Below are 13300 nucleotides of genomic sequence, written 5' to 3' on the forward strand. Positions count from 1 at the left end.
TGGTGGTCACCCGGGGTGGCTCTGGGCCAGACGGTGGGACTCACAGCCAGGTCCCCTCCTTTAGCAGCTGCATAACTTCCGTGCCTGTTTCCTCCGTGGTCAAATGGGAATGGGGACAGCACTGTCACATCCCAGAAGGGCTCGAAACGCTGGGAGAGTGCGGCTCTACTAGAACGGCTGGCATCAAGCCTCCATTTGCTTGGCGTGATCACCCCGTGTTTCCCCACGTGGCCCCCACTGTATTCCCTGGCTGGGCGCGACGCTGGCACACACGGACCTGGAGTGTCAGGCAGCCCACCCCCCTCGTGCTGTCCCGCAGCGCAGCGTGCCAGACGCGGAGGTCAACGGCTGTCTGTCCCCTGCCCGCCTACCAAAGGCTGCCTGTCCTCACCAGGGACTGCTGTGTGCTCCCTGAATACGGTCACGTCCCCTCCGCCATCTCATAGGTAGGAGGGCCCCAGGCGCTCTGCCTGGCCGGACCAGCTCTCTGACCATACCCGGCGCGGTCAGCGGGCTGAGCACACACAGGCCCTCTAGGGCTTCCGCCGCGCCACCCCACGGGCCCGGAGTGTGTGGGCACACAGGTCCTCTTGTTCTCCCCAGGGTGGCCTGGCCGTTTGCAGCTGCAGAGCGAGCCACGAGCCACGGCTGGAGGGCCTGGCCTCGAGGGAGGGAGCGGCCCGCCGTCCCCTGCGGGACACAGCGGCACCCCGGATGGCGGGCCGGCCCGGGAGGAAGGAGGGTTTGCTTGGACTGGACTCGTTTCAAGAAAACCACTTGTGGACAACAAGACACAGACAGGAGAGGAAAGCAAAGCCCCTGTGTAGTGAGTGTGGACCCCAGGAAACAGACGTCAGAAAAGCTCTTGCGACGTCGCAGGGCAGCATCTGGAGACCGGCCAGAACCACCGCCGAAAGGATGCGGCAGGACCCGCCTCCCCGGGCCCCCCATCCGGACGGCCTTTCTTGGGGGCCTTTCCCCACCTTCCCTGCCCCCGGGCCCAGGGGGTCGCCCTGGTCACGGCCTCCCACCGGCCTGGGTCCCAAGTGCACGGCGAGCCCCGGGGCCACGAGCCGCCCCGCCCCGGACGCTTGCTGTCCCGGTCCCGCGCTGGGTCGCAGGGCTCGGCGGGGAGAGCGCGCTGCGGCGGGGCCCGGCCGGTCGCGGCCCCAGCGACCCCGCACGCAGGACCCCCGGCCGCGGTCCGCCAGGGCCCGGGTGGGGGGCGGGGGCGCACGGGCACTCTGCGGGGTCGGGGAGCCTCCGGGGACAGGAGGGGCGTCGGTTCCGGGGACCCCGAGGGCAGGGTCGGTGAGCGGGGGGCGGGGCGCGCGGAGGCCCCGGGGTCGGGGCGTGGGGCCACGGGCCACGCCGGGCGACAAGTGCGCGGGGCTGGGGTGCCGGGCGGGAGCGGGCGGCCGGGGACGCGGGAGCGCGTAGGGCGCGCGGCCCCCGGAAGAGGGGGAAGGGGACGTGCGGGGTCCCACTCGGCGGCGCCCGGGGGGCGGGGCGGGCGGGGCGGGGCCTGTGCGCAGGCGCGGGCGCGCGCTCTCGCGGGCCGCGGGCCGGGGCGAACGCGGGGCGCCGGCGGGAGCGCGCGCGTCCCCGCACTTCCGGCGAGCGCTCCGCGGGCCGCGATTGGGCTCGAGGCGGCGAGCGCGCGCCCGCCCAGCCAATCGGCGGCGGCGGCGGCGCGGGGGCGGGGCGGCGGCGCGGGGGCGCGCGGCGCGGGGCGGGGCGCGCGGCGCGGGGCGGGGCGGCCGCAGCCTGGTTGCCGCCCGCGGGCCTGTCCGCCGCCCGCCCGGCCGTCCCCGCCGCCGGCAGCCATGTGACCGCGCCGCCGCCCTCCGCGCGCCCGGCCCGCCCGCCCGCCCGCCCGCCGCCGCGCGTCCGCGGCCCGGCCGCAGCCCAGGCCGCCGAGGGAGCGGCGGGGCCGGCGCCATGGCCGAGCGGGGCCGCCTGGGCCTGGCCGGCGCGCCCGCCGCGCTCAACACGCCGGTGCCCATGAACCTGTTCGCCACCTGGGAGGTGGACGGCTCCAGCCCCAGCTGCGTGCCCAGGTACGCCGCCGCCCGGCCGCTTTGTTCCCGCGCGCACCTGCCGGACACCCGGGACCCGCGTCCGGACCGCCCGCCCGGGCCCTGCGCACTGCGTCGTCCCCGCCCGCACGGCCGCCTGGCCCCGGCCGCTAGGGACCCGCGCCCGGGGTCCCCGCCCCGCACTGTCCATCGGGGACCTGCGCCCCGGGCCGTCCCCGCTGGGGGCCCCACCCGGGCCCTCGCGCTCGGGGAGGGGGCAGCCGGGACCCTGCAGCGGGCCGTCCCCCGGGACCTGCGCCCAGAGTGTCCCCCCCCCCGACCGCGCGCCCGGGACCTGGCACCCCGGGCCCCCACCCGGGACGGTTCAGCCAGGACCCGCGCACGGGACCGTCCGCCCGGGGTCCCCCGCCCAGGGCCTCGCGTTTGCGCCCCCCTCTCCGGCGTGCGCTTTCTGCGGGAGCGACCTCTGACGCGTGGAGGGCCCTGAGGTCCTGGCGCCGCGGGAGGGAGCGGCGCCGGCTCTTCCGAGGCGCACGGAGCTCGCCTGCTTGGGCTCCCAGGCGGCATCACGCACCTGTCCACTGCTGCGGTGCTGGTGGAGTTGACTCAGGTGTCTCCTCTCTCCACTGCCGGCAGATTTCCTTTTGCGGCCAGCCGCCCTGTCACGCTGGGCGTGCTGAGAGTGACCCGCAGGGCCTGGAGGACGCCTCCGGCTGGGACCACGATTGTACTGTTTCACCCAGCACACGCCTCTTTACTCGTGGTCTCAGGGGCCTGCTCGGTCCTGCTGGCCCTTTACCTGCTTGCACCGGGCTTCCTAGTTAGAGACACCTGCGTGTCCATGAGCGGGGCACTTCGCACTGGGCTGTCGGTTTCGCCGCCTGAAAGACTGCCCGCTCCCTTGACCAAGAGGTGCCTGGACCCCGGTGGGAGGAGCTGGCGGAGCTCTAGCCCACAGGCCAGTGCTCTGGCCAGATCAAGTCCACTCCGACGGGCAGCTGCGTTTCTCTTGGCAGCTTGGAGCTCCCTTGGTTTCTTCCTGACTCGGTGGTCCCCCATGATGGAGCCCTCCAGCTGAGGGGGGGCCAGACTCGCACCAGAGTCTGCTCTGCGTGGACACCAGACCTCAAGGGCCGCGGGGAAGAGCGCTCTGTGGGTGAGGGCCTCAGGGGTGCCGTCCAGGCACAGGAGGTGGGTGGTGAGCTGCTGGGGGGCCACACACAGGCTCATCCTGCAGGTGTCACGGGGTGAGGTGCTGGGGGTTCCGGTCCGTGAGGCTTGCCCTCCACGAGTGCGGGGCTGGGAGGTCAGAGCACTGCCGTGCCAAGTGGACAGACTGGGCCCGTAACATACCTGCCAATCGGCACGGGGCCTCCTGTGCGACCTGAGGGTCAGCGTTAGCCAGGGCTTGGGGCGGAGGACTCCAGAGGCACCTGCTTGCCTCTTCTCTGGGAAGCCTCTGGGCTCGCAGCCAAGCTCAGGAGCTCCCCGGGCCCAGCCTCCTTGCTCTTTCCCATCCTGGGCATTTGCCTTACAGTCGAGCCTCACAGCCCGGGGTCCCTGAGGACTTTCCCCCCTCAGCCCCCATGCTTCTGTCTGTTCCCCTCTGCGTTGCCGCCACCACCACCCCCCAGGGGCTGCCGTGTCAGTGCCCCCCAAACCATACCTGTCCCCCTCCTTGCCTCCTTGTGTCACTGCCCCCTTGCTACTCCAAGTGTCCCCAGACGGGGGGCAGACTGTAGCCTGTCTTTGCCACCCCTCCTCAGCGGCTTCCTGGGGCTCCCCCAGAAGAGCACTGAAATTTACCTGGGGGTGGTGGGGGGTGGTAGCAGGAGATGCCAGGAGGGTAGGAGCTGCAGTTAGGGGCGTTGTCTGCCCCTCCTGGAGCTGGTCTGGGAAGTCCACTCCAGTGAGTGTTGGGGGAGGGTGTGGGGTGGGATGTGGGGGCTGGGCGGGACAGTACCGGGGTTGGGAGCTCTGTGGCTCTGCCTGGATGGGATGTAGGGATGGGGGTGGCAGGTTGTGTCCCATGGCCATCGAGTTGTCAGGATAGGCCGGCAGAGTTGATGGGTTGACCGTACAGAACGTTGGTTGGAGCAGATGCCCCCCTACTTTCCTCGTGAGCAGGGACCCTCCCTGAGAGGGGGTGCTCGTCCCCTGCTTGTGCCCCCTGCGCGCGAGAGCCCTTGGACGGGCTGTTCTCAGCTTGCTCCTGGGACGTTCTGTGGAAGGGGTCCCGCTCCCTCTCTTGCTTCGCGTGTCTTGTTTTTGCCCAGTCTTTACGTTTTGGAGTGACGTCGCACCAGCGGCTGTCACTGCTGCGTGCGGTCCCTGCGGAATGACAGTGTGGGTCCCTGCTGTAAGGGGACCTGGGGCTTGTGTCCAGGCGGCGGCCAGTTTCGTCCGTGCTGCTGTCAGCACCCGAGTGCCGGTCCTCCGCACGTGTGTAGCTGCGGGCGGCCGGCCTGGCGTCAGCACGTGCCCGTAGTGGGGGTTGGGGGCTGTGCTCAGTGTTACTACCAGGGTGCTTCATGGAGTGTGGTCGTGCCAACTCCAGCCCCCACTGGCGGGGACGCCCGTCCCCAGCGAGCTGCATTCTTGCCTAGGTTTTGCCTGGCTTTTAATTTTGGCCAGACTGGTGGGTGTGAAGGGGTGTTGTGGCTTTAATTTGGATCCCCCTGATCACTGACGCAGGCCATTTGCACGTCCTTGTCACTTCTTCGGCCAAGTTTTCTTTTTGCTTCTCATTTTTGTTTTTCTCCCGGACTTGAGTCTCAACATCGTCTTCAGGGGACGGTAATCCCTCCCCGTCTAGAGGTGTTGGAAAAGTCTTCTTCCAACGGTGTGAATTTCGTGGCGGTCGGCAAGGTCTGTGCCCCTGCCTTCGGCTGGGCTGGCTCTTGTTCCCTGCTCTGGCCTTCTGGTCGCGGTGGCCAGCTCCCTGCTCTCCCCAGGGCCTACTGCCAGAGGTCAGGGCTGTAACTCGAGGGAGGCCCGACTGCGTGGGTTTCCTCGAGGAAACCTACGGGCAGCGCTCCTCCCCAGTGACCATCAGCAGCTGTGTCCCACCCGTCCCAGCCGCCTCCTGGGCGTGCCCCGCTGCTGGGGTTCCCCGGGCAGCCTCCTGGGCTGCCACCCTGCATCTCAGCAGTCCTGGGTCCTTTTACACCATGAGCTTCCTACTCCTGCTGGACATTAGTCACCAGTTTCTAAATGCTGTGAGGCCTTCCGTCCTCTCCCGTGCGTGTTGTTCACTCAAATCCTGGACGAACTCCTTGTGTGCATCCTTGGTGTGTTTGTGAGGCCTGGTTGTGGGTCTGCGTGCTGGAGGGATGCCCCCTGGCAGTGCCTGTTTCGGCGGCGCTGTGCCTGCCAGCCACATCCCAGCGGGACGACGCACTGCTCTGCGCCTGCAGGCCGGTCCTGCGGTTCCCAGCCCGGCGTGGGTGGCATGCGGCTCCCGGGGACCCCCCACCCCGGCACCGTCTCCATAGTTCCCCCCCCCCCCCCACGGCGTGGCACCCGGTGCCGCGGCTCTCAGCAAGCGGGTGGGTTGTTGGCAGTTGGAGGCTCTGGGGCTCAGAGCCGCTGCGACCGCCCGTCCGGGGCAGGGCTCGGGAAGTCGTCTGCCGCCGCTTGTCTTCCGGAGGAGCGCCCGTGGGGACGTAGGCACCTGTCAGGTTTGGGAGGAGCCCGGTGCCCTGCAGTGGGCTCACGGCCGGGGCCCTGTCGCTCGCCACGCCGCCGAGCGGGACTGCCAGCCGTTCTGCCTGCTGCCTGGAAACTGCCCCCGAGCACTCCTGTGCCTGACGGGCGCGGGTGTCGAGCGTGACAGACGGGTGTCGTAAACACTCCCGAGCGCCCTGTGACTTTCCTTGACCCGCTGTCGTGTCACGTAGGGTCACCTTACGTAGATGGGTTTTCTAGCGTTACACGGACCTTCCGTCCCGGACGAGGTCACGCAGCGCCACCCTTCTCGCTCGCCGGTGGGCTTAGGTGATCGGGACCGGGGACTCGTGTGTGGATGCGTAGGGTCTGCGAGACCCCGTGGGATGTGCTTCAGAGCAAGGGCTCGTCCGCTGTGCTGTGGGTCGTCGCCGCGAGCCTGGAACTGTGCGCCCTCTGAGGGTTTGGGAAAAGTCTCCCGGGAAGTCACCGCACCTTGGGGCTGCGCCGTGGGCAGCACAGCCGGGATTCAGGGCTGTCAGTGGGCGTAGGGTGCTCCCCCCGCCCGAGGTAGCTTCTTAAAAAATACGTACTTCTGAGAATTTGTCCGCTTTGTCCAGGTTTTCGGGTTTATCGGGACAAAGTTGCGCATACTGTCATTTTTTCGGACGGCTGTGGGGCCTGTGCCCTGTCCCCTCGGCTGCTTACGCTGCTTGTGTGGGTGGACGGGGGTGGGCGCGTCTCCCCGGGGCTCATCACTGTGAAAACGAATGCTCGTGGTTTCTTTCCTGCCATCTCTGCCTCTCGGGCTTATTTGCCGTTCTTGATCTCATTTCTGAAGATAAACGTGTGGCTTCTTCGGTTTTCCTTGTTTCCTCTCGTACAAGCTTTTACGTGGACGGTCGTTTCACTGAAAATACATATATTTCTTTCAATCTCCCGCCGTTCTTTCTTTAATCTGTTGGGATATTTTGGAGTGTCTTGGTAAGCAAACACATGGGGTCTTTTCTAGTTACTTTCCCGTGACCCCGTTCATGCACTCTTCTTCCCACGGCTCTTCTCTGAGTCCTGCCGCGGTTGGTCAGTGTGACGGTGGGTCCTCGGGGTTTTCGGAACTTGCCCTGCGGCTCCGTCTGAGCTGTTTCCGAGCCTGCTCTGTTTGTGCTGACCAGGAATGTGTGTCTGGCAGTGGACGGTGTGTGAGGTCTCTCCGTGCACATCGAGCCTGCTTCGCTGAGGTCGGCAGCTCTGTTCCCCTTTCTGTCTGCTGAGGAGCGTGAAAACCTAACCTGGTGCGGGATTTATTCTTTTCTCTCGGAGTTCGGTCATTTTGAAACTACGTTCTTAGGCATACCCGTTTGGTTAGAACACCTCCCCGCTGGGGCGCCCGGGGGGCTCCGTGGGTGAAGCCTCTGCCTTCGGCTCAGGTCGTGATCTCAGGGTCCTGGGATCGAGCCCCGCATCGGGCTCTCTGCTCAGCGGGGAGCCTGCTTCCCCCTCTCTCTCTGCCTGCCTCTCTGCCTACTTGTGATCTCTGTCTGTCAATAAATAAATAAAATCTTTTAAAAAAAAACCAAACACCTCCCCGGGTCTTTGAACTTCAAGCACATGTGATTCTGGTCGTGCTTTCCTTCCGAACGTGCGTGGCGGAGACGGGGAGCTCGGCGGCGGGGGGGGGGGTGCCTCCTTCTTTCCTGTCCTTTCTGTTCAGACTCCTGTATCCGTGCACGTGACATGTGCCTTTGGTTCTTCGCCGGGGACCTAGAATCCATTCTCGTTCCATCTGACAAACTTAATTTTTTATTTTTATTTTATTTTATTTTTTTTAAGATTTTATTTATTTATTTGACAGAGCACAAGTAGGCAGAGAGGCAGGCAGAGAGAGAGGGGGAAGCAGGCCTCCCAGTGAGCAGAGAGCCCGATGCGGGGCTCAATCCCAGGACCCTGAGACCATGACCTGAGCCGAAGGCAGCGGCCTAACCCACGGAGCCGCCCAGGCGCCCTATCTGACAAGCTTAATTTTTTAACTAGAACTTTCTGTCATCATTTATCAAAATTATTGATATTTGGGTTTATATCTATCTTTTTATTTTTTTGCTTATTATTTTCTGTTTTTTATGTTGCTTTTCTCTCGTCTTACCTTATCTCCCACTGATTTTTTTCCTTATTCTGTTTCCACCTCATGTATTAGTTTGAAATTTAGCACGGTTTCTGTCTCTTCGGTGGTGACTTTGTGATTCGCAGCTTTGCTTGTTCCGTGGGGGAGGGAGCAGAGGGAGAGAACCCCACGCAGGCTCCACAGTCAGGGCGCCCAGCGCTGCACCCCACGGGTCGGTCTCGTGACCCTGAGATCACGACCTGAGCTGAAACCAAGAGCCGGAGGCTTCCCTGACCCAGCCCCCTAGGCGCCCCCATACTGGCTATATTTCAAAGTTAATTTATCTTTATCCTGTTCCCGACAGACGCGGGGACGGACCCCAGAACCTGTTATTTTGACCCAACCCTTTCCCGCTCGTGCACCTGTGTTCAGCATCAGTTGTCCTGCCGAGCCCACGAGATGTTGTTGTTCCTTCGTTTTGTGCGCGCTGGGTCACCCTCGAAACTCATCACTTTTCTTCGTTCTTACGGCGGCTCGGAACTTGGAATCGTTTTCTCCCTTTAATGTCTGAAGATGCATCTTTAGGGTTTGTTTTTTTTTTAAGATTTTTTATCTATTTATTTGACAGGCAGAGACCACAAGTAGGCAGAGAGGCAGGCAGAGAGAGGAGGAAGCAGGCTCCCCGCTGAGCAGAGAGCCCGATGCGGGGCTCAATCCCAGGACCCCGAGATCATGACCTGAGCCGAAGGCAGAGGCTTTAACCCACTGAGCCACCCAGGCGCCCCTTTAGGGTTTTTTTTAGTGAGGGTGTGTCGATAGCTAACTCTTTGTGTTCTCAAGACGCTTGCCCTGGTTTCTGGAGGGTGTCCTGGGGCGTGGGGTGCGGGCGGCATCTCCGCTCCGCACATGGAGAGCGTGAACCCCTGACTGTGCTCGGTTTTGCTCTCGAGAAGTCAGCTGTCCGTCTGGGGAGAGTCATCTGAAGGTCTGTCCTTCTCCCTGGCGGCTTTGTCATCCCCTCTCTTGTGTCCGGGCGTGGCTTTCTCCTGATACCGCCACGGTCAGGGTTGGGCTTTCCAACTCTGGATTGGTGGTTTTCCCAGTGCTGGGCAGTGTCCACGCCCTCGGTCCGGTTGTTGCCTCTGTCCCATGGTGTCTGTCCTCCCTTCCCGGTGCCATCTGCATGTGTAGTAACCCTGCCCGCTGGGTGGTCGTGGCGAGCGCGGGCTGGCAGGGTCCGCGTGTGCCTGTGATGGTAGGCGGTTTTCAGCCCCTCCTTCTACTTCTGTCCACGTCCCGCTGCCCCTGCAGCCCGCACGAGGGCCACTGCAGCTGGCGGGGACGGCACCGTCCCCCAGCCCTGCCCGAGCTCGGCGCAGACGTTGAGTGGCTCCTCGGTGAACGCTCCTGGAGCTGCACGGAGGGGCTCTGTCAGGACTGTGGCTTCTGTTTCAAGTTGGGATGAAGCCGGCGGCGGCCTCCTCGAGGGTGTGTGCTGGGGGGCGGGGCGGGCTGGGCCTCGGGCGTCAGCTGTGGACTTGGCCGGCGGCTGGGGCTGTCAGAGGTGGGCATGGGGGGGGGCGCTCTGAGAGTGGAGCGGGTGCTTGCAGCTCTGAAGGATAGAGTCTGCCCTGGGGGAGAGGCGGAGGAAGGCGGTCCGCAGCCTGCGAGCCGTGAGGTCAGTGGGGCCGCTGTGGGCGTCACTGCGCCTTTCGGAAGCTCACTTCGGCCCGCCCGCACGTGTGTGTGCATCCGTGTGCGTACGTGTGCCCTCCCGGGCCTGGTCTGCTCCCCGTGCTTCCCGCGCGGAGTGGGCTTCTGTGAGGCAGGGAGCAGCTGCTGTGAAGGGCCTGAGCGGGTGGTCTGCTGGGGCACGTGTGTGGTCTTGTTCGGCGCTTACGGGTGTGTGAACTCGGTGGGGACCCCTCAGGTGCCCCGCAGGGCATGCACCTCTTGGGATCTAGGCTCCAAAAACAGCACCCCCCCCCGCTTCTGCCCAGCGTGCCGGCCGTCCCGCCAGCAGGGGTGGATGACGGAGGGTGTCTGTGGTGCGGGTGTGGAGTGGGGAGACTGTTCCAGAGAGCGGCTCTACAGTGGGGAAGGACAGTCTTTTCGACCCTGTGGTGGGTCAGTCTCAAGGGTCCTTCTGGAGCGGGCCCACGGCAGTGGGCACTCAGATGCCGGCGGGCAGGGTGGGGGAGCACCGTGCTGCCGGGCACCTGGGCCTCATGCGTCGGCCTCCACCGAGTTTCGCACGGCACCGCAGCCGGCCCGGCGCCCGGACAGCCGTGCGTCCCCGCGGGAGGCGCCGCGCAGAGCGTGGGCTGGGCCCAGAGCGCGGCAGGTGCGTGGAGCTGCCGGCCGCGGCCTGGCCCGCGCCTCGTCGGCTCCCGTGGATCGCTAGGCGGCCGCGGATCAGGGGCTCGCCCTGAAAGCAGCGTGGGAGTGTTCCCAGGCCGCTTACGTCCAGGGCGCCAGAGTCACGGCACGCAGGGCAGGAGCTGCCGTGTAGCGCGAGCGAGGGTCTGGTGCTGGCCTCTGTGTCGTGCCGTGTCCCCAGCCTGCGCTGGACCCCGGGCCCCTGGAGGAAGGCCGTGTTCCGTGCTCCGCCCCGACCCCCGGGGAGAAGCAGATGCCCCTCACGGCCTCCGTCAGCACCGTCCACTGGCAGAGCCCGGCTGCTGCTGGCCTGGCCCTTCGCGCCCCGTGGAGTCGAGGCTGCAGCCCTGGGCCTGTGGTTGATTCACCCAGGGTGGGTCCCCGGAGGAGGGGGGCGCCTGGTCAGGGGTGTCGGCGGCGCCTCAAGGGGCAGAGATGGCGGTGGGAGGCAGCAGCGAGTGGACGCACCGTCCTTCTTGTGGCCAGCCGTGCCGTGGCTGCTCTGTCCCCCTGCCGCCACTGGCCTTTTCTCACTGCCCCTGCCCAGGCCACACGTAGCCCCCAGCCATGGTGCTGAGACCCTGTGGCACAAGGAGAGGCCCTTTGGTGGCCCTGCCCTGAGGCACCGTTGTCCCCACGGTGGGAGAGGGTGGGACAGGACGGCAGCGGCCACAGGGGGCTCAGCGGACACACACGTCGGCGGGTGGTCTGGGTGGGCCGCGGAAGGAGCCTGGCCTGACCTTTTCCTGCTGCGTGCTGGGTCTTGCCCTTGGCAGAAAGGGAGGTGCCTCGACTGCCCCCTGGCTGGTGGCAGCTGGCTGCGTCCTGTCTCGTGTGACCGTCCCACCGCTCTAGCGCGCGCCCCCTGAGCACACGTGGTGTGGGCCCAGGTGAGCGGCGCGGGTTCAGGGGTCTGTCCGCGCTGTCACCCTCTGGCTTCTGTGGCGGTGGGGCCCGTTGGTAGGGGGCTGGCCCCGTCTCTGCCCCCCCAGCCCTGGGCAGGCCCTTGGAGGCCCTTCCCTCCACCCGGGTGTGGTTGTACCCTTCTCCAACATGCTGACTCTGCCCTGCAGGGAACGCACGGTCTCCAGCCTCCTCCGTGTGGCATGGGCTCCTCCCTGTCCGCGGTCGCTCAGTTGGTAGGGCACATGTGGCCCACACTGGGCCAGTGGTGATGCCCCCCAGGGCAGACCCTTGGGTGGCCGCTGGGGTGATTGTGTGTGAGTCAGAGCCTCAGACCAGGGCCCTTGGGGGCGTCTGCATCTTCTACTTAACCTGAGGCTCACCTTCCAGGGTGACCGCTGCTGACCTCATGCCCCGTGACGGCGCGTCTTTGTGTCATGGCCGGTTAGCACTGCTCTGGTCTTGGATGAGCTTGTCCTGGGCCTCAGCTACTGTAGCGTGAGGGATGGCTCTGTGCAGGTGTCCCCAGGCCCCGGGAGGGTGGGTGTCCCCATGCTTCTGAACTCGGCAGGGCGCTCTGTGCTGGCTCAGGTCCCACAGCTCACCCCTGCCCACCTGGGAGTGGACGCTGTGCATCCCCGAGGCACCTAGAGGTGCCTCAGGCCGGGTGTCCCGTGTGGGGTGGGCTCTGGTCAGTGAATCGCGGTGCTAGGGGGACACGGTTGGGTGCAGGCCGCCTGGAGATGCTCTGCGGTGGGCCCGGAGAGGGAGTGGGAGTTGGGGGGCCCTCCTGTGCTCTGCAGTGGCCCAGGCCCTCCCCCTCAGCCCCTGCTCCAGGCTGGGCTGTGCTTGGCTGGGGGGCCACCTTGGCTGTGAAGACCTGTCCCAGGAGGTGGGTTCTGGTGACCCGGCAGCTGCTTCACTGTTCACTGGGCTCCCCGCGGGGGCCTGGGCTGCGGCCTGTCCTCCCTGGCGGGGGGGCTCGTGCTTACGCTTGATCACGTATGGAGGGCGCTGGGGAGCCGCATCGGTGCACCCCCTCTCTGGCCGGCTCCGGCAGGAAAGGAGCGAGCGGGCCGCGTGTTTACAAACACAGAGCTTGTCCAGTGACGCATCCACAGGCAGGGTGATGAACTCATTTGTGGGTGTGGGGTCCCCGAGGGAGGCGTGAGGACAGGGTGGGGGCTGATCTGTGGCTGGGGGGCGAGCAGAGCCCTACTCAGAGACAGCCCATGGAGGGAAGATGGTGGCGGCATCACAGAGGGGAAGGGACATCAGGGAGGCTGAGGGTCTCGCGGGTGGTGGGTACACAAGGGCTCCCCACCAGCCGCTGGGCTCTCGGGCAGCCCTGCGAGAGCGGAAGCCGCCTCCCTGCTTTGTGCCCAGCCTCGTGGGTGCGGCTGCCACCGGTCCCTGGCGAGGAAAAAGAGGCTGAGGCCTTGGGGTCTGTACTGGGCGGGGAGGGGGATGGGCCAGACCTATCTGTGGGTTCCAGACTATGTCAGTGTGGCCCTGGCAGGTCATGGAAGGTTCCAGAAGTTGGTTTGTCGCTCAGCCCTGGAGCAGGACTGCTGAGGACCGACCGAGCTCCTGGGCGTCCCCCATGGTGTGGTCTTGGCAGGAAAAAGCCTCGTGCAGGGGGCAGATCGGCGGTGGGGGCCGCGGTGAAGGTGTTCCAGGAGGGGCGGGGGTGGGTGGGGGTGGGGGCGCGCCCGTGCCCTCCGCCAGCACTGAGGGCCTGCTTGGCCCTGCCCTTGTCACCTTTTTTTTTTTTTGAAGATTTTATTTACTTATTTGACAGAGATCCCAAGTAGGCAGAGGCAGGCAGAGAGAGAGAGGCGGAAGCAGGCTCCTGACGGAGCGGAGAGCCCGATGCGGGGCTCGATCCCAGGACCCTGAGATCATGACCTGAGCCGAAGGCAGAGGCTTCAACCCACTGAGCCACCCAGGCGCCCCTGCCCCCGCCTTCTTGATCTAGCAGAGGATGAATTCCTATGCTGTCTCTTGGAGAATACTTTCCTCAAACAAAGATGATAATGCCCCCCTGCCCCGGGGCGCGCGGCTGTTGCGGGGAGAGGGGCAGGCTGCTGGGGCTCGGCGGTTAGAACAGGCCGCCGTTCCGCACAGGGGCCTGCCGGGGGGGGGACGGCTGTGTGCCAGCCGCCGCTGGGGGGACGCAGGAGCCCGTGTCCTCGGAAAGCCGGCACGTCCTGCG

General features: G+C 65.7%; 1 protein-coding gene across 4 annotated transcripts in view; it reads left to right on the forward strand.

The window, feature by feature from the left end:
* The first annotated feature begins 1904 nt into the window (after nt 1-1904).
* The window catches only part of PACS2 (phosphofurin acidic cluster sorting protein 2), a 54041-nt gene continuing 42645 nt past the window's right edge, over nt 1905-13300 (forward strand). For all 4 annotated transcript variants that reach the window (XR_013967068.1, XR_013967069.1, XM_080807549.1 and 1 more), the window contains exon 1: nt 1905-2060. Coding sequence is in view for 2 of the 4 variants with exons in the window: in XM_080807549.1 (XP_080663675.1) it covers nt 1942-2060 (119 nt within the window). In the remaining 2 variants the exon portion in view is untranslated. The remainder of the gene's footprint in view (nt 2061-13300) is intronic.

Source organism: Martes martes (assembly GCF_963455335.1).
Source record: "Martes martes genome assembly, chromosome: 7".
NCBI lineage: Eukaryota > Metazoa > Chordata > Mammalia > Carnivora > Mustelidae > Martes > Martes martes.